The 25,669-nt window shown below is 38.1% G+C and overlaps 1 protein-coding gene across 1 annotated transcript; it reads left to right on the top strand.

Annotated features, from left to right (window-relative positions):
- Positions 1–1,045: 1,045 nt before the first annotated feature.
- On the top strand, positions 1,046–20,199 carry prkg2l (protein kinase cGMP-dependent 2, like). The gene is made up of 19 exons (XM_082153527.1): positions 1,046–1,139; positions 2,622–3,151; positions 4,127–4,293; positions 4,403–4,516; positions 5,185–5,290; positions 5,631–5,694; positions 5,801–5,878; positions 8,124–8,218; positions 8,793–8,861; positions 9,629–9,727; positions 9,822–9,972; positions 10,110–10,249; positions 13,351–13,440; positions 13,626–13,767; positions 14,736–14,899; positions 15,699–15,821; positions 16,832–16,894; positions 18,662–18,728; positions 19,198–20,199. The coding sequence occupies exons 2-19, from the start codon at positions 2,664–2,666 to the stop codon at positions 19,291–19,293; spliced, it is 2,316 nt and encodes a 771-aa protein (XP_082009653.1). The 5' UTR covers positions 1,046–1,139; positions 2,622–2,663; the 3' UTR covers positions 19,294–20,199.
- The last annotated feature ends 5,470 nt before the right edge of the window (positions 20,200–25,669 follow it).

Below are 25,669 nucleotides of genomic sequence, written 5' to 3'. Positions count from 1 at the left end.
ATAATGCAAATGCACCGACTGAACTGTTCTGTTTGGGAAGCAAATGCTGGTTTTAAAGAAATTACAAAAACAGAGTTAAAGGGATAGTTCACCAAAAATTATCATTTACTCACCCTTAAAGGGTAACTAAACCCCTGGTCAGAGCCTGACTCCACCCACTGGCAATATTTGAAAAATGCTGGAAAAGTAGGCAGAGCCCAGTGGAGAGGGGGCGTGCATCTGTGACATATCTCTCTGCAGGCAAGGGCGTGGTTAGCTGGTACCCTCTGATGTCAGAGGGTACCACAACTTCCAATAGGAAAATTCAACTGCAGTAGCCACTGTTCAACCTGAAGAGGGCAGCACTCAGACGTTTTTACACCATATTTTGTAAAATTAAAACACTTTAAACACAAATGTCAAAAAAAAACTACTTGAATCAATGAACAGCACTAATAAAGCCCCATTCTTACAGACCATTAACTAAAAAAAGTTGGTTTAGGGTTTAGTTACCCTTTAAGTTTTCCCAAACCTGTATTAATTTCTTTCTTCTGCTGAACACAAAAGAAGATCTTTTGAGGAATATGCCTAACCAAACAGTTGATAGGCCCCATTGACTTGACTTCCATAGTAGCCTATTGTTTCCCATATGGAAGTCAATGGGGCCTATCAACTGATTGGTTACCAACAATCTTCAAAATATTGTAATTTATGAGTAATAACGAGTAAATGATGACAGTACTATTTTCATTTTTGGGTGAATTATTCCTTTAAGGCATGCTTTTGACACAATAAGAAACATTAAAAAAAGAAATCCAAAGACAAAATTTGTCATGAAGAAAATAATGTTCCAAAAAAAAGAAAATTCTAAAGATGTATTCATAAAAAATTGCGCGAGAACATAATCTCTTATGACAATAGCTGAAAGCTACAATGAAACGTTTCCCGTGTCGTGTGTAATGCTACACTGCCACCGCTAGATGTCAGTAGAATCCACAGTTCCGCATCAGCGCTCAGTCTCGTGAAGACAGTCCTGTTGCTGCTGCATCCTGTCAGCGCGCGACTCAGACTCAGACCGATCGCTCATATGAGGACAAGCAGCGTTTCTCAATTATCCACAAATAAACAGCTGTGGAAACTCTATTACACCCTGACAGGTGGTAAGTAGTAATTCAACATTTGCCTGTCCGCTGCGTTTAATTTCGTTTAATATCAAATTTGCAGAAACTGTATGTCATATTTTATTCAATTTGTTCGTTTGTTAAGGTCTTTCAAGTTCATGGTCTTAAATGACAGTCTAATTGTTCCTTCATCTTAAATCAAATCTCTCGCTAATGCCAGGTGTAGTCTTGATTAATTCAATTTCGAATGAACATATTCAGCTGCTCAGTTCAAAGAATTATCCTCCATTCATAGTCAGTAATGTTGTTATTGGTCTTTTTTTCATTAATGTCACATCATTATTGTCATGTGTTTTAAATGTTATATATTTACACAATTTATTATTTACGATATTACGTAGGCTATATTTTCCCCTGGACAATAGCAGTGTAAAATTACAGTGTTAATAGTTGTTTTTCGTGTAGTATTTACACAAAATGTAGAAAAAAACATTCAGTCTCATGCTTCTAAATAATATTTGATCAAATAATTTGTTTTAAGGAAACTGGTAGCACTTTATTTTACAGTCATGTTCCGCATGTACATACTATGTACTTATTATTACAATTACAATAACTGGGTTATAACTAGGCACTAACCCTGAACCTGTACCCTTAAACTTAGGCTATATTACCCAGTACTTTCTTAGGCAAGTACATGTACTGTAAAATAAAGGGTTACAATTTATGGTTACACTTTATTTTAAGGTGTCTTTGTTACACTGTAATTATACATTTAAGTATTAAGTAATATTGAGTAACTACATGTAACTACAATAGGGTTAGGATTAGGGGTAACACTTTATTTTACAGTGTCCTTGTTACATATTTTACATGTACTTACCATAGTAATAACAGTAAATAAGGCATAATTACATGCAACTACCCCTCAACCAAACCCTAATCCTACTCTAACCCTATAGTAAGTACATGTTGTTAAATAATATTACTCAGTACTTAAATATACAATTACACTGTAACAATGACACCTTCAAATAAAGTGTAACCGGATTAGGTTTGGTTTGGTTTAGGGTTAGTTGCATGTAATTATGCACAATTTATAGTTATTACTATAGTAACTACATGCAAAATATGTAACAATAACACTGTAAAATAAAGTGTTACACACTTTTATTTTGAGGTGTCAGTGTTACCGTCTAATTATGCATTTAAGTACTGTGTAATAACAATTAACCACATGTACTTACTATAGGGTTAGGGTTAGCCGCATGTAATTATGCATAATTTATAGTTATTTCTACAGTAACTACATGTAATGTGTAACAAGGGCACTAAAATAAAGCGTTACCAAGTAAAGTGTAACCAGGAAACATAATATAGCCTAGTATTTATAAATGTTTCCTTTTTTTTAAATAATTTTATTAAATATAATTTAGAAGCATGAGACTTAAGTAGTGTATATTAAATTGACATGCCCTGTCTAGATAACCAGAAAATCTGTATTTTGTCTTCTGATTGCAGTGGCCAACCAGTGAACACATTTAAAAGCCCAAAGGCCTCTCTATGGTTCCTAGTCACTCTCTGATCATGGGGAACGGTTCGATCAAAGCTCCTCGACTAGAGGAGACCTGCCTGTCCTCCGGTATAAAAGAAGCCCCTATATGGGAATCTGTGGAGCCCCTGAAGATGAGGATCGCCCATCTGGAGGAAGAGTTGGCACGGAGGGACCAGGAGTTCCGTGCGCAGGAGAAGCGGTTACAGAGCCTCCAAAGGGAACTAGAGGCAAAAGTTTCCCAGATCGATAAGCTCCAGGATGCCATCGGGTATAACAGCCTCGGGCGCTCCCCGCCGGCACCACTGAGGCACAGCCGCAGACTCCTGAGTGTGATCAACCAGGGCTCCACACGCTTTCACAGAGTGGCTGTGGAGGTGCATCGACGCCTTAAAGCTAAGGAGGGCGTTTCAGCCGAACCTACATCGAGAAACTTCTGTCATGACCACAGGGTCCATCACATCTCCACTGAGAGACCTCACATCCGCAAAGACTCCAGGTGAGTGTGCGGAAACTGACTGCACCACTGGATTGTTTGTTTCATTATGGAGTCACTGGAATACTGACTCCCCTGGAAAGGTGGAGATAGGAGTAAGGTTTAGCCAAGCCTTTGTAGTGTCTCCAACCCCCGAGCGGGCTTGAAAGCCTTGATTTCCATAACACACTCTGAAGGGGATGGAGTGGCTAAAGAGAACACAAACCGTGGGCTATTTGTATGCATGGACAGGAATCATTACTGTTTTAATTAAACACGCTCTTGATGGCAGTCTACAAATCTCCAGCACTAATTCATTCATAAGATCCATTTGAGGACAGTAGAGAGTTTCAGATGTGATAATGAGAATCAGCCATAGTATAGTACTGAAGACAAAAAAAGCATCTGAAACTGACATGTAAAATGTGGACGTGTCCCCAAGTCAAGATTTTTCAGCCCTGCAAAAGAAGGAATGAAAAATGTATGCTTTGTTATGCCACAGGAAGTAAATTTATCCAAGAAGTAAAATTCCTCAAATTAAGTCTATTTACACATTTATACATTAAACATATAATTCCAAACTCGTATACTGGCAAAAAACACCAATAAGTATAAAAACTTGCCCATATTTTAGATTTATGTACTGCATTCCGAGTCATGTGATGGCTTTGTGTGAGGAACAGAACAAAACTGAGTAAGAATTAATAAGAATAGGAATTGTTCTTATAATAAGTAATAATAATTTCATAATTTCTCTCTGATCATCTTCCCCTCCGCCTCATCATGTATTTTCGTTCGAAATTAAACATATGCTGCCATATAATATTTAGACATTCTTGCACCAGATTTGAATTTTTTACTTAAGTTGATTTCAGTTTAGTTTGTTCCTCACACAAAAGTTGAGAACACTTGAAATGTAAAGCATGTATCGTAGCACTTTAGACAATACAGATTTTTTACAATACAATATACAATACAGCATTGCTTCTTTTCCTGTAGCACTAAGAAACTGATCAATGAAGCCATCATGAACAATGACTTTCTGAAGAAGCTGGAGCCTCAGCACACTCGAGAGATGGTGGACTGCATGTATGAGAAGATCTTCCCCGCTGAGCAGCTGGTTATTCAGGAAGGAGAGCCGGGGAACTACCTCTATGTGCTTGCTGGTAAACTCCAGATGTTTTTGTTGCCTGCTTTTCATACTTTTCGTATTTTTGAAATCAAAATATTTCACTGTACTCTTTTTTTTTCTCTGATTTGATTATCTGTGTTTAGAGGGTTTATTAGAGGTCATTCAAAATGGAAAGCTCCTGGGTCAGATGCGTCCTGGGACAGCCTTCGGAGAGTTGGCCATTCTCTATAACTGTAAAAGAACAGCCACAGTCAAAGGTGTGTGTGTGTTCCTGTTTTGGTGTATTTTTGTTTAATAGTTTACAGCAAGATACTAAAAAACAATTGTATGAGTAAAAAAGTATAATTTTTTTTTAAATTGTGGACTGAACTATTCCTTTAAGGATCATTAAGTAAAAATTCTGTCATCTTTTATTATCATCAACATTTTTTTATTTTTTTTACAATGAAAGTCAATGTGGTCTAGTGTTGTTTAGACCACAAAGTCTATGGACAAAAACAATTGAAGCTTTCTTCAAAATATCTTCTTTTGTGCTTTTATCAATCCTTTTAAGAATACTAATAAATCTGGCTAAATGTGAGCGCAGTTCATAATACAGTTCATATTTTGATCTTTTAGCATATGTGCCTTGTAGACTGTTTGAGTGTATTGCAATGCTGCAGTGATACTGGTTGAAAAGTTAATAAAAATTGCAATGTCAATGTAATAATTAAATCCTCATTTATTTTATTTTTTCATAAAACATTTACTTTTTACTTAATACAAGTCCAAAGCATTACATTTGGATGCAGTCTGCAAAAAAATTGGGTTATATCAAACATGACCTTTTTTCTATTATTGTTGACCCACTTTTATTGCAAACATTGGATTTGTGTCATAGTTATAGATTTGTGAAGTGGAACTGATGGTGATTGCATTTCATTAGCTGTGACTCAGTCCCACATCTGGGCTCTGGACCGGCAGACGTTCCAGACTATCATGATGAGATCCACTCAGGCCAGACATGAGGAATACTTCAGCTTCCTGCGCAGGTACATTCATGCCACTAACATTTGTGCATATTTATCAGTTGTCAACTTCACACACACTAACAAACACACACTTCTCTGCGTGGCTGTTTCAACACACATTCAGCGCTTATTTAAATGCGTATTGTAGACCTACAGTAGTCACAAATGCGTATCAGTGCATCATAAACTGATGTAAAAATGTAACTGTTAAAATAATGTTGGTTGGCGCAAGGGTTGAATGTGTTATAATGAAGAATTTCTGTCGTTATTTTTTGTGCACCTTTTGACATAATTTTTACGAATTCGATTGTATGCTGTTTACCTTTAATGCTGATTAAACATATTGTTACTTTTTTTTTAGTGTGTCTTTGTTGAAGGATCTACCAGAGGAGAAACTTGCCAAAATAATTGACTGTCTAGAAGTTGTAAGTTCTGCTATGACTGTCTATAGCATTGTCATTCGTTGGTAATGCATATTTATTTCTGAAATTAAATTAAACAAAATCATATTCATGTTTCAATCTTTTTTAGGATTATTTTGACAAAGGAGAGTACATTATTCGTGAGGGCGAGGAAGGAAACACTTTCTTTATCATTGCTAAAGGAGAGGTATGCATTATTGCATTAAGTATTAATTTATATATAATCCATTAAATATTATTTTATTTCAATATTGTAGCATTGTGCAATCTATCTGCTTTGCCAACATGAATATGCCTATAGGAGTCAGCAGACACACGGCCCATAGAAGCCCCAATTAACTAGTGCTTAAATGGGAGTCTATGGCAGATACCTGTACCATTGATTGTAATGGAGCAAAGATTGAGGTTAATTGAATAAGAGACTGGAGATTAATTATTTTGAGTCCCACCCAGAAGCCATATTTCACTAGTAACCTGTATGAGTATGACTGTTACTTGCATGGGATAAGAGGTTTTTTCATTGGACATTGAGCTGTCAATCCATATATTTTAGAGAAGTCTGGCTTCTCTATATGATCATAGGTGTCAGAGTTCTGTGTAGTTTCATTGTGTTTTCTGTTCATGTGTCTTAGTTTATTGTATATCCTTTTATTTTGGCATTCTTCGGGACCTCCTTAGTCACTGATTATTGTCACCTGTGTCTTGTTTAGTTTCCTTGTTTGTTTTTGTGTATTTATACCCCTGGTTCTGTTCAGTTCTTTGTCAGTTCACATCTGATGTTAAGTTTGTTTAGTAGTATTGTTCTCTGTGTATTTGATAATCTCTGTGTTTATTGAAAGTTTCTTTGATCGATAGTCTGTGCCAGGCTTCTGCTTAATACCACTGTGTATGCGTCAGATAAACCATAATGAAGAAGGACTCTTATCTCCAGAATTCCTTACGCTGGAGGAATATGTTGCGGGCTTCGTGGATCTATACAATGAGTCACACTGGGACGATGAAACTCTAACTCTGAAATGAAACGCGGTGAAACTCTGCTGCTGTTCCATCGATAGCAGCAATCTTACTGGCCGCTCCAGACAGGACTAGTGATCCCAGCCCGGAGTGTCGCAGATGGCATGAGAGATCTTCCGCTATGGAACTGAGTTCGACGCCCGAGCCCACCATGAAGATTGAGCCCGAGCCAACACACGCCACGGACCATATGTGACACTTGCCAGCGAATGGGTCTGTCCTGGAGCTAGAGCCGGAAGCCTCCTCCATTCTGAGACTGGAGCCCACTACCAGGTCCCTCCTGGAGCCATGCCGTAGGGTCAGTTCTTTCCTGATCCGGTAGAAGTGTGCTGGTTCATCCACCTTATCATGGAGCCATCTCCCACCCTTGTCCCCACCCCTGAACTTTTCCCAGAGACTTCTCTAGATTATCCTATTCTCTCTTCGCACCTTCCCACTCCGATGTCCCCATCACCATTGCTGGCTCCATCCAGTACCCAGGACTCACTTGCTCCACTGGTTTCGCACAGTTCCTTGGCTCCGCCCCCACCACAGAATCCCACCTACTCCCTGGCTCTGCCTCAGGTCTCCTCTCCGTCTGCCAAGCTCTTCAATAAGGTTCCCCTGGCTTCACCTCAGGCCTCCAGGCCCATGACTCCACCTCGGCCTGTCAGCCCATCGGCTTCAGCGGGTTCCTCCTTCCTTCTGATTCAGCTTTGGTCCTCTCTCTTTCGGGTCTCTCCCCGTTCTGCCAAGCCCCCATTGTTGCCTTGGTACCATAAGCCGCCTTCCAGCCCTGCGATCGGGTCCGTCGGCCCTTCAGTTATGCTGGGGTATGCCCAAGGCTCTGTCCATGAAACCCAGCACAGCTCTGCCTTGACTCCTCCCTCCGTCAACTCCGCCATGGTGTTCCCATCGATCAGCTCCTCCTGTTTCCTGTCCTCCGCCCGCCCCTCGTCTTCCTCCTAAACCCTCTCCCTGAGTTCTGTCAACCTTCTGTCAGGGTTCTGTGTAGTTTTATTGTGTTTCTTTTCATGTGTCTTGGTTTCTTCTATATAATTTTTAGCGTTTTTCATGACCTCAATTACTCCCTGTTTGTTTATATAGTTACTCATTATTGTCAACTGTGTCTTGTTTATTTAAACCGCTGGTTCAGTTCAGTTCTTTGCTGGTTCACATCTAATGTTAAGGTTGGTAGTGGTATTGTCCTTAGTGTATTCAACTGTGGTATGTGGTATTCAACTAATGTATGTATTTATTAAAAGTATCTTTAATTGATAGTCTGCATCATGCATCTTCTGAATATCACTGCGTAATATGACAGTAAGGAGATTTCAGATGTAGGACAGTAATTCCAATTGTGATGGCGGTGAATTTTCTTATTCATACAAACAAGAAGTAAAATGTACAGTAAGATGTTTTTGTGTGTTCTTTTCCAGGTGTCAGTAACACAGACTACAGAGGGCTTTTCAGAACCACAGGAGATTAAGACTCTTGGAGTGGGTGATTACTTTGGGGAAAAGGCTCTCATAAGGTTTGGAGAGGGTATCATTTTGAAATGTTTTTAACAATATTGAACACAACCAACAATGACTCCTTTGTGACTGTGGACTTCCTGTAGGCCAGGAAAAAGACTTATTACATATCTCTACAATGTCCACAGATTGTTCGCTAAGAGCTGTAAGAAACAGATTCTGTAGGAGTGGATGTGGGAGGTGGAATGTCAGTCATCTGAAAAGATGTTCATTCTCAATGTACCATTGTTGAAGAGCACACTCAGTACTGAAACAACCACAGAGATGCTCACATAGGCCACTTAGACACAGGAGAGCCACTTTTCATATTCACTAATTTGTAATAATGATTTAGATTAATTTGAAGCTGAGATGAAATGCTCTCAATATGGAACAAGAAAATGTTTTTCTGGATGCTTTCAGTCACTGTTCATATATATATATGTATGTATATATATATATGTATGTATGTATATATATATATATATATATATATATATATATATATATATATATATATATATATATATATATATATATATATTATCCAAACTGGCACAACATCATTACATATGTCTTATAATTCCATTTCAGTGAGGATGTCCGCTCGGCTAATATCATTGCAAAGGAAAATGACACACAGTGTTTGGTGGTGGATAGAGAGTAAGTGATGATTCTTCCACACTAACAAGTAGGGTTATCACCATATCATAATTTGAATATCACACATATCGTAAGTTGTCAATACCAATTTTGATACCACAGAGAAAAATAAATAAAAATGTTATTAAACATCCTGTGTTATTTAAAAAAATCTAATATTAATGCCGTGTCATGTAGCCTTCAGGTATTTCTTGATTAGGTATATCTTGTTTCAGATTTTTCAAATAATTATCAAAGAAAACTGTTTATTTTACAGTAATAAAATAAAAGAACAAATAAAAAAATAATAAATACATAATAATAAAAGGATAATAATAATAGAATGATAAAAATAAAAAAGATGAAATTGTCTTTGTTATTACTCTATTGGATACATGTCACTAATAAATTGGTGGTTGTCTGGTATAACTTTTAAATTATAATTTTATAGCTTTTTTGCAGCTTTTAAATTAGTCTTAATTATTAAGAATCACTGATTAACCTTTTTATTTTAATATAGACTACTGCTACATCCCTACTAACAACATACAGTCAAAATAAATGGGTATAGGATTTACTTTGTTTGAAACAATTTTCCCTCAGGAATTGAAAGTAAATTTTACAAATAATTACAAAGAAATGAAAATAAAAAACAAAACAAAAAAAACATTGAATTAAACTGTAATCTTTGTTTTATTTACAACTTTGAAAAATAAAATTTTACAGCATACTATTATTCTACCTATGACTAAAACAGTTACTATCACTGTCTCCGGATTTTTAAACAGTAACTTCAATCAGATGGTGGGAACCTATGAGGAACTGCAAGCCTATCTGAGGGAGTATGTGGAGCAGCTTTCTCTGAGTGATGAGATGAGGAATGCCATGTAAGAACACACCTAATGGAAACAGAAACAGCTAACTACTGTAGGCCTACTCTATTCCTGTATGTGACAGTCACAATCATTTCCCCACATGCAGGCCTCAGTCGCCTCTTTACGAACGCTCTCCAGAGGCTGCAGAGTTCAGGAGGCTGAAGGAGAAGGCTGCTGGTTTGTCCAGTTACTCGTTCATGAAAGAACTTCAAGTAGTGGCCACACTAGGGATGGGAGGCTTTGGACGAGTGGAGCTGGTTAGATTTCATTTATACAGAATACATATAACTCTGATGTGTGAATATGTCTAGTAAAAAGTTTTGCACCAATGGCATGTAAAAAAAAAAAAAAAAAAGTGTTTTATATTGTTTATTACATGTATTTTGTGTCTTAGGTCAAGCTTAAAGATTCAGAAGATACTGCGTTTGCTTTAAAGTGTATTAAGAAAAAGCACATTGTGGACACCAGGCAGCAGGAGCACATCTATTCAGAAAAGGACATCCTCCAACAGACCCGTTCTAACTTTATTGTCAGGTCAGTCTAATGAGCATATCTTTCCTGCCGCATACTGACATATTGTTATTGGAGAAGTGTAAACACACAGGAATAATAGTACAATTTATATTCATATAATCCTCAAGAGTGATGAACGTATCTGTAAACAGATTGGGCTCAAGAACAAGACTTAAGTTCCCCCTGAAGGCCACTAAATTAATTAATGAATTAGTTAAATCAATATAATGGACTGAATGAATGGCTTGCTGCTAGACCGCAAGACCGGTGGGAGAAACGTAGGTAAACAGACTGTTGTTTGCTGTTTGTTAATTAAGGTCTGATGGATGAACTTGCCCTTCGATTAGACTTGTTTATTAGATAATGTTGTGTCAATTATGATAAGACTTTCCGGTGTTTTGGAAGCTGGCAACTTTGATATTTACTTATGTCACTGTCACTAGGGCTACAGACACTATTTACGGAGATCATAGCTGTACATAGAAAATGGCCAAACAGAAAATGGTCTTGACTTTGATTATGTGTTCATACAGGGGTCAATGACATGATGCTAATTTCTTTTTATCTGGATTTATTAATTTACTCAAAAATACATAAAACATGTAGTTCATCATACATACAATGACATAAACACTCTATGAACAAATAGAATTTCTGAATATGTTTTTTAAATATATATATATATATATATATATATATATATATATAAATTCTAAAGTGTCTAATTAAAAGGATGATATTCTTTTTTAAATAAAACCTTATTAAGTAGTTTGGCATTTTAATTTATTATTATTCATTGATTACTATTGATTTCATATTATTGATTATTATTCCTAAAAGTAATTAAGCAGTATTGTTCAAGTTGTATATATATATATACAGCGGGGGAAATAAGTATTGAACACGTCATCATTTATCTCAGTAAATATATTTCCAAAGGTGCTATTGACATGAAATTTTCACCAGATGTTGGTAACAACTCAAGTAAGCCATACATACAAAGAAACAAACAAAAATAAGTTCAGAAATTAAGTTATGTGTAATAATGTGAAATGACACAGGGAAAAAGTATTGAACACATGAAGAAAGGGAGGCGCAAAAAGGCATGGAAAGCCAAGACAACTGCTGAAAACTTACAGTAATTAAAAAGCAATCCAGCCCCCTGTCAGTGGAAATTAATAACAGCTGGTTCAGTCCCAAATGATGGCCTACAAAAAGGTCTCATTGCCAAGGTGTCACACAAGACACATCTCATGATGGGTAAAAGCAAAGAGCTGTCTCAAGACCTTCGCAACCTAATTGTTGCAAAACATAATGATGGCATTGGTTATAGGCGCCATTCTAAGCTTCTGAATGGTCCAGTGAGCACTTTTGGGGCCATAATACGGAAGTGGAAAGACAATAATTTCACCATAAATTTGCCTTGACCAGTGCTCCTCGCAAGATTTCTGATAGAGGAGTGAAAAGAATAATCAGAAGAGTGGTCCAAGAGCCAAGGATCACTTGTGGAGAGCTTCAAAAAGACCTGCAGACAGCAGGTACTGTTGTCTCAAAGAAAACAGTAAGTAATGCACTCCACCGCCATGGCCTGTATGCACGCTCACCACGCAAGACTCCATTACTGAAAAAAAAAGCATGTTGAAGCTCATTTAAAGTTTGCTGCACAACATTTGGAAAAGCCAGTGAAATACTGGGAGAATATAGTGTGGTCACATGAGAGCAAAATTGAACTGTTTGGATGCCATAATACACACCATATTTGGAGGAGAAATGGCAGTGCACATTACCCTAAAAACACCATACAACTTGGTGTTGGCTCTTGGACAACTCTTCTGATTATTCTTTTCACTCCTCTATCAGAAATCTTGCGAGGAGCACTGGTCAAGGCAAATTTATGGTGAAATTATTGTCTTTCCACTTCCGTATTATGGCCCCAAAAGTGCTCACTGGACCATTCAGAAGCTTAGAATGGCGCCTATAACCAATGCCATCATTATGTTTTGCAACAATTAGGTTGCGAAGGTCTTGAGACAGCTCTTTGCTTTTACCCATCATGGGATGTGTCTTGTGTGACACCTTGGCAATGAGACCTTTTTGTAGGCCATCATTTGGGATTGAACCAGCTGTTATTAATTTCCACTGACAGGGGACTGGATTGCTTTTTAATTACTGTAAGTTTTCAGCAGTTGTCTTGGCTTTCCATGCCTTTTTGCGCCTCCCTTTCTTCATGTGTTCAATACTTTTTCCCTGTGTCATTTCACATTATTACACATAACTTAATTTCTGAACTTATTTTTGTTTGTTTCTTTGTATGTATGGCTTACTTGGGTTGTTACCAACATCTGGTGAACATTTCATGTCAATAGCACCTTTGGAAATATATTTACTGAGAAAAATGATGACGTGTTCAATACTTATTTCCCCCGCTGTGTATATATATTTAATTTGTTTGCCAAATCTGAGGTTTTTAACCCCCCCACGCCACATGACATTTTTAGAGCCATTAAAATAAACTTGTTGAAAATGGTATAAAAGCTTTCAATACGTCAACTGGTACATTTCTACAAACTTGGCACATGTGTTTTAAACCAAAAGATTTGTCCTTTTCTTCATCTTTTTTTTTTCACATGATTGGAACTGCTGAGTGTGCTTAATGCATTAAATCTGCATTCAATCTAACTATTTAAATCTACACATTAAACCTGAAATTTGTCGTTTAGCAGACACTTTTTTCCAAAGTGACTGGAGGCCACAGTGGTCTCAGAGCTCAGTAACCTGCTCCTTTCCTTCAAACAATGTGGTGGAGCAGACAGAGTCATACTGACACACTAGACATTTGTCTTATATCTGTCACAGTGGTGTCAGTGCCATTGTGCTTTTCATCTGTGTCAGAAAAGGGGCTTCTACTTTGCATGTTTCTAGGAAACTCCTCAGGGAATCTCAAACCATGCTTATATCCCTGTCTGAGTGTGTGCTCTAGCTCATTTTATTGCCTCTCTGGCATTTGTAGACGAAAAGCTAGCACAGCTTTACATGCAAGTCTAGTTCTCTATGAAAGCTAGCAGTAAGAAATGCTAAAGAGACACTAATCGAGTGTGTCAGGCTGCCCTTGTGTGTTTCAGGTTGTTCCGGACATTCCGGGATGATAAGTGTGTTTACATGCTGCTTGAGGTTTGCTTGGGAGGAGAGCTGTGGAGTGTGCTAAGGGACATGTGAGTGTAGGTTGTTTTGACACTGTGCATATTGCATATCACAGCCCACCATCTTTGATAAACATGTATTTTTATCACATACACGGTTATTACTGACTTATCGCTAATTGATTCATAGCTGCTAATAGATGTAGAATACGTAAGTCTCTTAATTTAGGACGTCATGATGTTTTGATTTCATTTAGGAGTTGCTTTGACGAGCACACTGCCCGTTTCTGTACTGGATGTGTGCTGGAAGCTTTTGATTACCTGCACGGCAGAGGCATCGTGTACCGAGACCTGAAGCCAGAGAATCTTCTTCTGGACGGGGAAGGCTATGTCAAAATGGTCATTTTACATACATCCCTAAATACCATGGTGAAAGGTCCAAAAGTCTGAGGCCACATTAAAAAATGTTTTAATGTGGTAATAAAACAAAAAATAATAATAATTATGTAACATGAATAAGAATTATTTCAGATTTTTTACTATTTCAAGGCCTCGAAGCCAGTGATGGTCTTATTATCGGGATATACGAGGGTCCGTGGCTCTACCGTTGGAGAAAGCATAACGGCTAACTTGGATCACGTGTGCCTTGATAACCAATCACATTGCACCATTGACGTCATTGAATTTCGTTCAGAGTTGTGCTTCAGTCAGTCACTGTTTGCGGATACCATAACAATATATGAGAAGTGTGTAAACTGAATCATACCTGTCGCGCAATTGTCTGTGACCTCATATAAAACAGCTTTTTTTTCAGTGTAAACTCTAAAAATTAATTAATCCAAAACGAACGTTTAAGAGCAAGCATGTTGAAGATTAGCCGATGGGCTATCGATTCATAAAATAAGCCGTTTTCTCACAAAATCAGTTTATATTTAGCGTGGTGACATCACATCACTCCTTCATTGACATCCAATTTTTTTTTTAAACGGCCTCTGTTTTTTGCTAACCTTGCAGGCTTGCCTTCAAGTTGCTTTGTCGCTGCTCTTAACTAATTTTTAACTGATCATGTGACTACAGACGGTAAGATGTTTTAACTTCTATTGAAAAACAAGATGCTCTTTGGATCATTCTCAAATAATTCTGGAGAACAATATCATCAGGTTTTACTTCTTTTTTTTTAAGTATATTTTCAATTAAACTTTTCACGCAGAAATGATAATATCATTTGTGATTATTTATAATAAAATAATTTTCACTAGTGGTCTCAGACTTTTGTACCTCACTCTGTATGGGAGTCTGCAATATGTAGCGATGTCTCAGACATCTGAGCATCCTTATTATCTATGCTGTTTTTTTTTTTTTTTCAGACTGACTTTGGCTTTGCCAAAAAGATCGGACTAGGTAAGAAGACTTGGACGTTCTGTGGCACTCCTGAGTATGTGGCTCCTGAGGTCATCATGAATAAGGGTCATGACTTTGGAGCTGACTGCTGGTCCATGGGCATCCTCATCTTTGAGCTCCTAATGGGCAGGTAATCATGTGTGTTTCATATCATGTGTTTCATCCACCAAATGCTTCCACAGGACTGAGTTTGTAGGCTGACTTCCCAAAAATGGAAATATTGAAAAAAATGAAAACTTTTAAAGCAACTTCTGGTTCAACCAATACTGGGACGGACAAACAATGGAAAGTGTTTGGTAGAAATAATCAGTTTCGCATTTCCATTTGGTGCCACTAGTGGCGCAGAAAATTGCACATTTCACCTTTAAAGAGCACAGATTTCCCAGACCTTCAGAGAATCGGTTCGGTAGCTGAATTGGCACGGCCTTCCCTGTGCCTCTGCCAATACTCTCTGCACCATGTTCAACATCCGTTTTATAAAGGGCAGGGCTCTCTTGACCAGAGCAAATGGTCCTCTACAGCGAAATTAGCCGTCATGGCTTTCACTGTGTACTCTATTGCCTCAAGCTTCAGTCAGCATCACCATGACAACAGAGTATTGGGGATGGGACTATGTAATATATGCAGTTGCAGTGTGATTAACCAGCTGGATGAAATCGTTATGATGTAATGCCACATGAAGTTTACATCTTCTCAAAGCTTACTGATGCATACTGTTAGCTGAGCTCATTTATTTACATTCTTGTGCACAGTTGCGTTATGCATTTTTGTGACATTAATCATGTATTGTTTTCTTCAAATTCACAAAGTGAAATACATTTTAGGCATTGTCTGCCTTATGGTTTAATTTGAGATGTCTAAGTGGCTTAAATTATGATAAATGACCTTTGATTATGTTTGAAATATAACATCTCCCAAACGACTGTCAGCCCTCCATTCACAGGCTCTGATCCGATCCGGATCTACACTATGGTTCTTCATGGGATAGAGAAGGTAGACATTCCCAAGAGGATCAGCAAGCGTCCAGAGGATCTCATACGGAGACTTTGCAAGTATGTTTCTATTATGTTTCTATTATGTAGTATTATGTATTATGCAAGTATGTACATTACTGTGCATTTCTTTTGAAACATGTTGTCATGTATTTAAATATAATGATAAAGTTGCAAGATTACATTTAATATTATATTAACTTTAAATGTAATATCAAATATTATAATGAAGTACTTTACATGTGCTTTTGTATGTTAGTCAACACATCAAAATAAGTGTACTTCTTTAAAGCACAACAAATTATTATAAAAATATGATTTAAAATGTAAAGTAAAACATTTAATATGCCATTTTTACAAAGTGCACTCTTTAAAAGTGTACTTAAGTGTGTTAAGAAGAAATATGGTCATAAAAGAGCACATTTAAGCCGATTTCTAATCCGTCCAAATCGAGGCACCAATCAGAAACGTTGAGGCGGGCTTTACACAATGACGATCGCTCTGATTGGTTTTAGGTCTATCCAATTGCGCCCAGAGGCATTTGAGCGACGTCCGTTGGTGACGCCCCTTTGGAAATGAGTTATTAATGAAGCTTTGCCAGACCATAACTCAGTTACTACTGAGAATGGTCTGGTTTTAACCAGGCTATCTTTGTCCACCAATTTTAATCAATTCTTTCTGAGCTTGTCACAGTAGATTGCTAACTTGAAGCATATGTGCGGTGCTGCCATAAAATTGGGCATAACATAGTCTTCTTGACTGGAGTGTGCTATTGAGGCCTTTTTATGCTGCCTATGTAGGGAGCTTACTAGATTTAATACTTACCCTAAACTTGACAAACTGTAAACTTGTTTCTCAAATCTGATTGGTTGATTAGAAGGTTTGTATCAGGATCAAAAAATATGTTGCACTTGATGAAATAAGATTCTGCATGTATCATGCATGTGTCAGTATCAATGTGTCCCTGTCAATGTATGGTATATACAGTATGTTTATTGTTGTGACTTTTTCTCTTGCTTGGCCTGTATGAGAACAGTCAGAAACTCACTCATCTTCCTCACTGTCTCCAGACTCAATCCAGCAGAACGGCTTGGGAATAAAAAGAATGGCATCATCGACATCAAGAAACACAAGTAGGTCAATTCACAAGTTCACTTAATCATATAATCATGTGAAAAATATAGTTAAACAGGTTAGGTGTGCTGTCCTTGGTTAAAGGACACTACAAGTGAAGATTAAATACAATTAAGTGTACTTTTTTATTACTATTTATTCTTACTTAAGAATGTTTCTTAATATTGATTTCATTAGGTTTAGTGTCATAACTCCGTCTCTGTAGCCAATGTTATGAATCCACCAATCCTGGCCATACATTTTTGTTAATATTAACTTTATTTGTCTCACTGTACACTGCAGGCCTTACACTCTCATATTCTCATGTAAGTGTTTCATTTTTCAGCATTAAAGAACATTAGACACACCCGGGAGTAGACTGAACCACTGATCCATGTGTCTGATTACGGGTTGTGCATTGTTGAGTCTGTTTTGCTGCTGGTCTGTTCGCTCTTTTGTATGTCACAGCACAATGGGTAGCTGAGCTAGCCTGTCAAATTAGCCTCAGTGCATTCACAGGGGGAGCAATTAGTGACCAAAATGAGACGCACAGCTGTTGTCATCTTCCACAGAGCAGTGAAGCCGCAGACAGCAAGGTGAAGCACTGTCCTTTAATAGTCACACAAGCGATAGAGCCTAAAATGCATGTGCACTGATGATGCTCACTGGACCAATAACAATCAAATGGGACTCACCACACCTATTATGTTACTAACTCTGTGTGTTTGTACTGAAAAACTGTTGTTTTTATATTCATTATGCTTGAGTATTCTTATCACGCAGGGGTGATTCAGGTAACATACACAAAGAGCTCAACATCATTTCTATTATGTCTCTAAATTATGTTCAGAGCATTATGCAAATGAAGGCGCATGCTCTTGATACAGGCATGAATATGCATGTGCAGGTAACAATGTGTCGTCAGACGAGTGAGATCTGAGATATAAAACCGTTCAAAAGTCAGATCATTTTTACAAATAAAAACCCTGCAAGGACACGTTAAACTGGTCAAAAGTGAAGACATTTATAATGTCTTAATATACTGTTTTCAACATTGATAATAAGAAATGTTTCTTGAGCAGCAGATCAGCATATTAGAATGATTTGTGAAGGATCATGTGACTCTGAAGACTGGAGTAATGATGCTGAAAATTCAGCTTTGCCATCACAGGACTAAATTACATTTTAAAATATAGTAAAATACTGATGTATTTACAGTATCGGTATTTTTAATCAAATTAATTCAGTCTTGGTGAGCTTCTTTCAAAAACCTAAAAAAATATTACCGACCCCAAACTTTTGAACGGTAGTGTATCTTCAGAATTTTATAGTCATATTATGAGGAATCAAAATGTTTGTCTATGAAAATATACAGTAACTTTCAGAACTCAAAACATCCTCCCCCGTGCAAAAAAGACCATTAAACTGCAAACATGCAAAGAGGCTGTTATGGGGCAGTTTAAAACTATTGAAAAAGAGAGCGTGTGAAGAGAGCACTTAATACGAATGCATCTTAAAGGAACCATAGCAAAAATAAAAGTGCACATGGCCTGTTAAATTCTAAAGGTTAGTGAGAGTGTGGAAATGGGCATCAAAATTAAATAAATTTTGAAGCAGTAAAACATTTTCTAACAATAATAGTGGACAACAGGGGAAAGAAAAATAATAATGTACAATATGTTCCCTTGAAAAATGTTCTCACTACACGGAAAGTGATAGATGAGGCTGAAGATGTGTGCAAATGCTGTTACTGTGGAGGTTTAGTTTGTTCCACTGTTTTCTCACAGGTGGTTTCAAGGCTTCAACTGGGAGGGACTCAGACGGCGGAAGCTGATGTCTCCTCTGAGGAGAGAGGTGAAGCATTGCTCCAACAGATTTTCGGCTGTATCCCAAATCGCATACTCTCTTGAGTAGGTGCTTATTTTGAATAAGTAATTACTTTGCAAACTCTAAAAAGTAAGTTATATACAGTATGAATGCGTGTAGTATGAATGTAATCCGGACGTACTGTATTCGCCATGTTGTCATTATCATGTCAGTTGTGTCGCTTCCCTGACATTCATAAATCCTCTCCTATGGCCTCGTGGGATAGTAAAGTGTCCATTGACTGCACACTTCAGAATCTCGCCGGAAGTAGTAGGTCATCCAGGCACTTTTTGCCTTATCTTTTATAAGTACTGAGAATTCGGACACACTACTTCTGTCACATAATTATTTTGCCTCCTATATAGCAGGGAGATTTGCAATTTAGGATGCAGCCAATGTTTTTACATATGTCTTGAGAAATGAAAGCCAGTTATCCTAAACTTCTGGTATTTTCCAGCTAAAAGGACCTCTGGATCACAGCCATTTCGACATGTTTCCCCCTGAGCTTGAAGAGCCTCCAGATGAAGTCTCTGGCTGGGATAAAGACTTCTGAAATCAAGCTGTTTCTATGAGCCTGTTCTGCAGAGCATCGCTGTGCTCTCAACTAACTATTTTCAGACCGCTTCACTGACCAGTTTGCCTTTATAAGATCTAATATAAAGTGATGGTGGACAGTGTCTGGACTGGAGAAGTCTCAGTATTACCTCGATGTGCTTTATGGAGCATTCTGCAACCTACTGACTTGTTCAGGTGGACAAGAATCTTGTAAAATCTCATTTTACAAAATGAAAGGTTATTGCAGTGATATCTCATTATATAGATAAATCACTGATGCCTTAAATCTGTCTATTTGTGACATTTAAACTTCATTTTTTTAAGACCTAATATGTCATTTATACATTTTGATGGAAACGTCCTTTCTTTAAATTATAACTTTATTACACTAACAATATTTTATGTACAGATGTAAATAATTTATTTTCTGTTGTACTTATTGTGGTTTGTCTAAATTAGTGTATTTCATTCTTTGGATCAGAGTCTAGATATTTCACTAATGAGAAAAACAACACTGTCATCTACTGGTAAAAATCTGCAAGCACAAGCAAGAGAGACTTCACCAATGTGTTTCTAAGTAGCACTCAAAGTAATCAGTGTTCGTAAAGGTTGCGCAGATGGATCACTTAAGATGTAGTACACACACGGTTTTGTGCTTTTTATGCTGGTCTTCCACATGCAGGTGCTCAGACCTGCGCAGATTCTGTGGCATGTGCTTTTAAGAGAAGCTTCATTTTTTTCTAACATAAGAGAGACTGGTATAACATAATAGTTGAATATTTCTACATTCCGTGAATCACACAAAAAATCTGACCAAGTCAAATATCATCGCAAAATAAAAAGAAATAAATTAATAAATTTAAATTAAGCACATTGTCCCACCAAATTAGATTATTGTAATGCATCCACGTAGCCTAATGGTTCCCATTGTCTAATTAAATAGACTCCAAATAAATACAATACAATAATGCAGAGACCGTGTGGTTAAGCTTTCGAGTGATGAAGTTTTAATATTTATCACAATAATACAATAGTATTGCAGTATTCAAATTACTACCATAATTTTAAAAGAGAAGATGAAAAAACACATGTAAGCCAGTGCTTGTGTAAACTTAAAATTCATAAACTCACACGACACATGAAATATCCTCTCAGAGCACCGGAGACTATCAGGACCACCACAGGAGGGAGACACAGAGCAAAGATGACATGTTCACTACAGTAAAGTACGCCCCCACTGTAGTCTAATACAACAGTTAATTATACCCTTACCGGACACTTTGCTTGTACCGAAATGGACACCCTTTGCCTTCAGAACTGCCTTAATTATTCGTGGCATAGATTAAACAACGTGCTGGACACATTCCTCAGAGATTTTAGTCCATATTGACATGATAGCATCACACAGTTGCTGCAGATTTGTCAGCTGCAGATACATCAATCGAATCTTCCGTTCCACCACATCACAAAGGTGCTCTTGGACTGAGATCTGGTGACTGTGGCCATTTGAGAATAGTGAACTCATGTTATTTCAAGAAACCAGATTGAGATGAATTTGAGCTTTGTGACATGTAGCGTTATCCTGCTGGAAGTAGCCATCAGAAGATTGGGTACACACTGTGCTCATAAAGAGATGGACATGTTCAGCAACAATACTCTTTGGCTTTGATGTTTAAACGATGCTCAATTGGTCCAAAAGTGTTGCAAATATCCTCCACACCATTACACCAGCAGCAGCCTGGACCGCTGATACAAGGCAGGATGGGTCCATGCTTTCATATGTATGCCAAATTCTGACCCTACCATCTGAAAGTTGCAGCAGAAATCGAGACTCATCAGATCAGGCTACGTTTTTCCAATCTTCTATTGTCCTATTTTGGTGAGCCTGTGTGAACTGTTTCTTATCTGACAGGAGTGGCACAAGTGTGTTTTCTGCTTCTGTATCAAGGTTTGATGTGTTGAGCGTTCAGAGATGTTCTTCTGCAGACCTCGGTTGTATTTGAGTTACTGTCAGCTGAACCAGTCTGGCCATTCTCTTCTGAACTCTTGCATCAAGAAGCCATTTTAACCCACATAACTGCTGCTCACTGGGTATTTTCTCTTCTTCGGACCAGTAGATCAGCAGTTTCTGAAATACTCACACCAGCCTATCTGGCACCAACAACCATGCCACGTTCAAAGTCACTTAAATTGCCTATTCTGATTAGGGCTGTCAACGAATATTCTAAATTCGAATATATATTCGAATAGTTTTAAAAAACAGAAATTCGAACGTGAAAATTAATATTCGAATGTGAATTTCGAATATGGAAAAACACGCCCGCGGAAGCAGAGGCGCGGCTGTCTCCTTTGCGAGTGGGCGCGAGTCTCCGCAGACTGCGCGCGCACCTCCCCCAAACGGACGAGGCGTTTATACTCGACGCGCTCGCCGTTGTACTATTCTTTGAAACGATAGGGGGCGATTCGCGCTCGTGCGGACGCGTCGAGTATAAACAAGACTTGAGGGACAGGTCACACGAGTCGCACTGTCTAGCACAGCGTCACTGCTGAAAGTTGACAGTGCACTAAAAGACAATGGAATAAATTGCAGTAAGTTTTTCCTTTTTTTAATACAAGCACCAATAATGTAAGTAGCCTTTTTCTTTTTTAAAAGCACTTTATTTTTTATGAACCTCAGGGTAAAAGTTCTTTGTTGTCACATTTCTCGGAATTGTGTGCCTCATTTTATTTAAAGTTAAACAGAAAAGTTCCATGTTTACCACAGCACAGCTCGCTCGGAGCTTTCAATGTCGGTTCTATACTGTAAAACTTCAATTAATGTTAATACATTTGTTTCAATCACTGAATGAAGCCTGCTATATTTGGGGCAAGAGTCGCGACCTTAAATTGCTTGCACAAAACTCTTGATCAGCACTCAACATGTGCTTATTGTTGTTCATTTAAACCGTTATGAGCAGAGAGAGCGTGAGCGCGAGGGCGCGAGAGAGAGAGAGAGAGAGAGTGCCTGCGAGTGAGCGAGACTGAGGTCTGCGGTCTTGGCCATTAGTTTATTTACTTGGTTTTGTGTTGGTAATACATTGTCAAATTATGTTTAAACTTAAATTAACTACCTATACAAGTTATGTATGTCTCTTTGTATTAATTTGTCCTGTTATTGACGTAATGCGCGTCATTGAAAAAATGCGCAACCAGATGTTCGAATAGTTCGAATATTCGTGTGTTTTTTAGAGGGAATATTCGAACGTCATTTTTGAGCAATTTTGACAGCCCTAATTCTGATACTCAGTTTGAACTTCAGTAGATTGTCTTGACTATGGCTGCTTTGACAAAATGACTGCTTTTCCAAAACTTTGGCAGCTGACTTGTTGCCTCACTGCCTTATCAGGCAATGACTTTGTAGGCAGTGTTTGCGCATAAAGATACCTCACAAAACTGATTTCAGATAAACTTCTGAGGCAGCGTTATAGTTTAACTCAACTTTCACGGAATGAAACGCAAAGGGTTGTGGGATATCAAAGGAGACATCCTGCCTTCAAAAATCTATCAGATGAAGGTATATCTCATGAGACAGGAAGTGAAACTTACAATGGATTCGGACGGGCCTTAAAGGGATAGTTCACCCAAAAAAGAAAATTCTGTTTATATTACTCACCCTCATGTTGTTCCAACCCTGTAAGACCTTCGTTCATCTTCGGAACACAAATTAAGATATTTTTTATTTAATCTGAGAGCTGGATCACTCCTCCATAGGCTTCTAAGGGATTGAAACTTGCTGGCCCAGCAAAGTTTATTAAAGACATCGTTAATACAGTCCAAGTGACTACAGTGGCTCAATCTTAAGTTTATAAAGCGACGAGAATACTTTTTGTGCACAAAAAGTAAACAAAAATAACAACTTTATTCCACTATTCATTTCCTTCTCTGTGGGCCTCGAGTGAGTTCACATAGTAAAACTGCGCAGCGCTTCTGTGTTGTACGTCACACGCATCACACACATGACCAGCGTCGGCCAATAGTGAGCCTTCATACCTTGGAATGCATCCTCCGAAGGCAGCATTTTTAAGCTTTCGGACACAGGCACAGCCCATGTCTACTAATGCATTGAGTAGCTGCCATGTGATTGGATGATTACATATTTGCGTTAACAAGCAGTTGAACAGGTAGACCTAATAAAGTGTATATTACTTATGCCGCGTTTCCACCTTAGGAACTTTACCCAGGAACTAGGAACTTTGGGGTGGTACTCGGTGTGTTTACGCCGCAGGAACCAGGGTCTAAATGAAGTTCCGGGTAAATATTTCCCCCTCTGTAAGTCCCTGCTGGCCAGGTAGTACTTTTTTAAAGTTCCGGAACTTTCGGGGGTGGGACTTGTGCGCTGAACATGCTGACTGGTTGAGTTCATGCTGCATTGTGATTGGTTGACTTCACGCAGCATTTTATTTTAGACCGTTCTTGGCTTCGTGCAGTAAGAGTTGTCTGTTGTCTTCTGCAGTAAGAGTTGTCAATATGGAATTTAATAAAAAATATGACCGCTGGACTGACGTCGAGGTCCAGGCTTTAATAAGCATATTTGCGGAAGAGGAAATCCAGCGGGAACTGGAAACGGCATTCCGCAATGAAAAGGAATACCTGAAAATATCGATATTATTTTGATGGATTCATTTCTTACCAATCTTGTTCTTTCTGCCCGATGGCGCGTGTTCGTCCCAGCCATCTCACGGCAATGTCCGCAATAGCTGATAACATACGTTGTCTAATTTTATATCTAGCATTACAAGCTTTCTGAATACGCTTTAGTATCAGTGCTCGTCTCTTTTCTGCCGTTTTGTTAATTACCTCGTTAGTAAACCAATACATCACTCACAAAAGCAGCACAGCTTGAATCTCCTCCATACTTAAAACTCAAAAGGCGCTCAAAACTGATTACTGTCCGTTGCAGATTGAGAAGAGCAGTCGCGCGTAGTAGTTCAACATCACCAATTTGCATAATCTTCCCGGTACCAGAGCCCGTCTACGGAGAGCCTGTCCACTCCCTATTAAGCCCTATTGTACCGAATTTTGGTTGTAGTACCACCAGAGTTCCACTGGGGGCGCTTGCCATGAGTGCAAAATGAATGGGAGTCAATGGGGCTAGACGGCTAAATTTGTCTCTTTCACCCGATTGCCGTTGAGAAATCTCAGATGTGATTGTAGATTTTGCAAGTTCAACATGGGTTTTAGGTCGAAAGTTGAATGAACGAGTACTTATGTCGTTTTGATTTCTTACAGGTTGAGTTGTTGTTGCCCATAACACGCTAGCATTCTGCTAATGACGTCAGCATTCTGACGTCACTGACATTTTGAAAGACTTTTTGAAAGCAAATAAGTGACTCTAAAAAATCTAACACCCAGCAATGTGTAATTTCTTTGCATCTCCTTTCGAATACAACATTCAAATTACTAGACAAAAAATTATATCCTGAGAAAAGTGGATTTTGAGGGGTATACCGCCATTGACCTCCATTCATTCTGCACTCGTCCTGTGAGCGCCCTCATATGGAATCAGAGTGGAACTGCAACCAGTTCAAAAACCGGAAGTGTAGTGAGAGTGAAACTTCTCGCCATATTAGACATTCTCTGCCGGTACTTTAGACCGCGGTGTAAACGCAGTAAGCAACCGGTCTGTGGCAAAAAAAGTTCCTGGGACAAATTGTTCCGGGTAATTTAGGTGTAAACCACATTTATTCTGACTGATTCATAAAGTATCACTGTAATAATATAATTTATGATATATATTGTACAAAAGCCTGTCATAGAAATCAAAGTTGTTGGCCACACGGACTGATTATAGTGTGACACGCAGGAAGACGATTTGGTGAACGTTCATCTATACACGGTTCTCTATGCTCTGTATAATGCGTTTATGCCTTGATGTAAGTACATCTGCATATGTATGTTTATTGAATGTATGTTGTTGATGTCCCGCGATCGTTCTGCGTTTGCCATCGGCGGGTTTTGAGCGCCGTAGCGGCCGTAATTTGCCGCGAGAGAAACGCCCTAATCAGTATTAGCATCGGCAGTATTCTAAACTGCGTCACCAATGTTGTTTACATTAATAATGTATCATTGCACAATTTATCATGATTATTTGCATTGATAAGGCTGTTATTACTTTTAAGGATGCAGACTTGAGTGTTTAATCATTGTTTATTGCATTCGTTTGACTATCATGCCAGTGTGTATATGATTCTCAGAATATGATTGTAATTATATTTCTTTATTGTTCTTTTAGACCATTAATACAGACATCATTGCCAAAGAATAACTGATCTAGATGACAACGCAAAGACTGTTCAATAAATCCATCTTTGTGAAGAATATGTTCTCCGACCCTT

Source organism: Leuciscus leuciscus (assembly GCF_965113295.1).
Source record: "Leuciscus leuciscus genome assembly, chromosome: 22".
Taxonomy (NCBI): Eukaryota; Metazoa; Chordata; class Actinopteri; order Cypriniformes; family Leuciscidae; genus Leuciscus; species Leuciscus leuciscus.
This window is presented reverse-complemented; position numbering and strand designations above follow the sequence as displayed.

Coding starts and splice junctions, on each gene's coding strand:
- prkg2l (XM_082153527.1), top strand. CDS start 2,664: ATGGTTCCTAGTCACTCTCTGATCATGGGGAACGGTTCGATCAAAGCT. Junction 4,294..4,402: donor CTACCTCTATGTGCTTGCTG/GTAAACTCCAGA, acceptor ATCTGTGTTTAG/AGGGTTTATTAGAGGTCATT. Junction 5,695..5,800: donor TAATTGACTGTCTAGAAGTT/GTAAGTTCTGCT, acceptor AATCTTTTTTAG/GATTATTTTGACAAAGGAGA.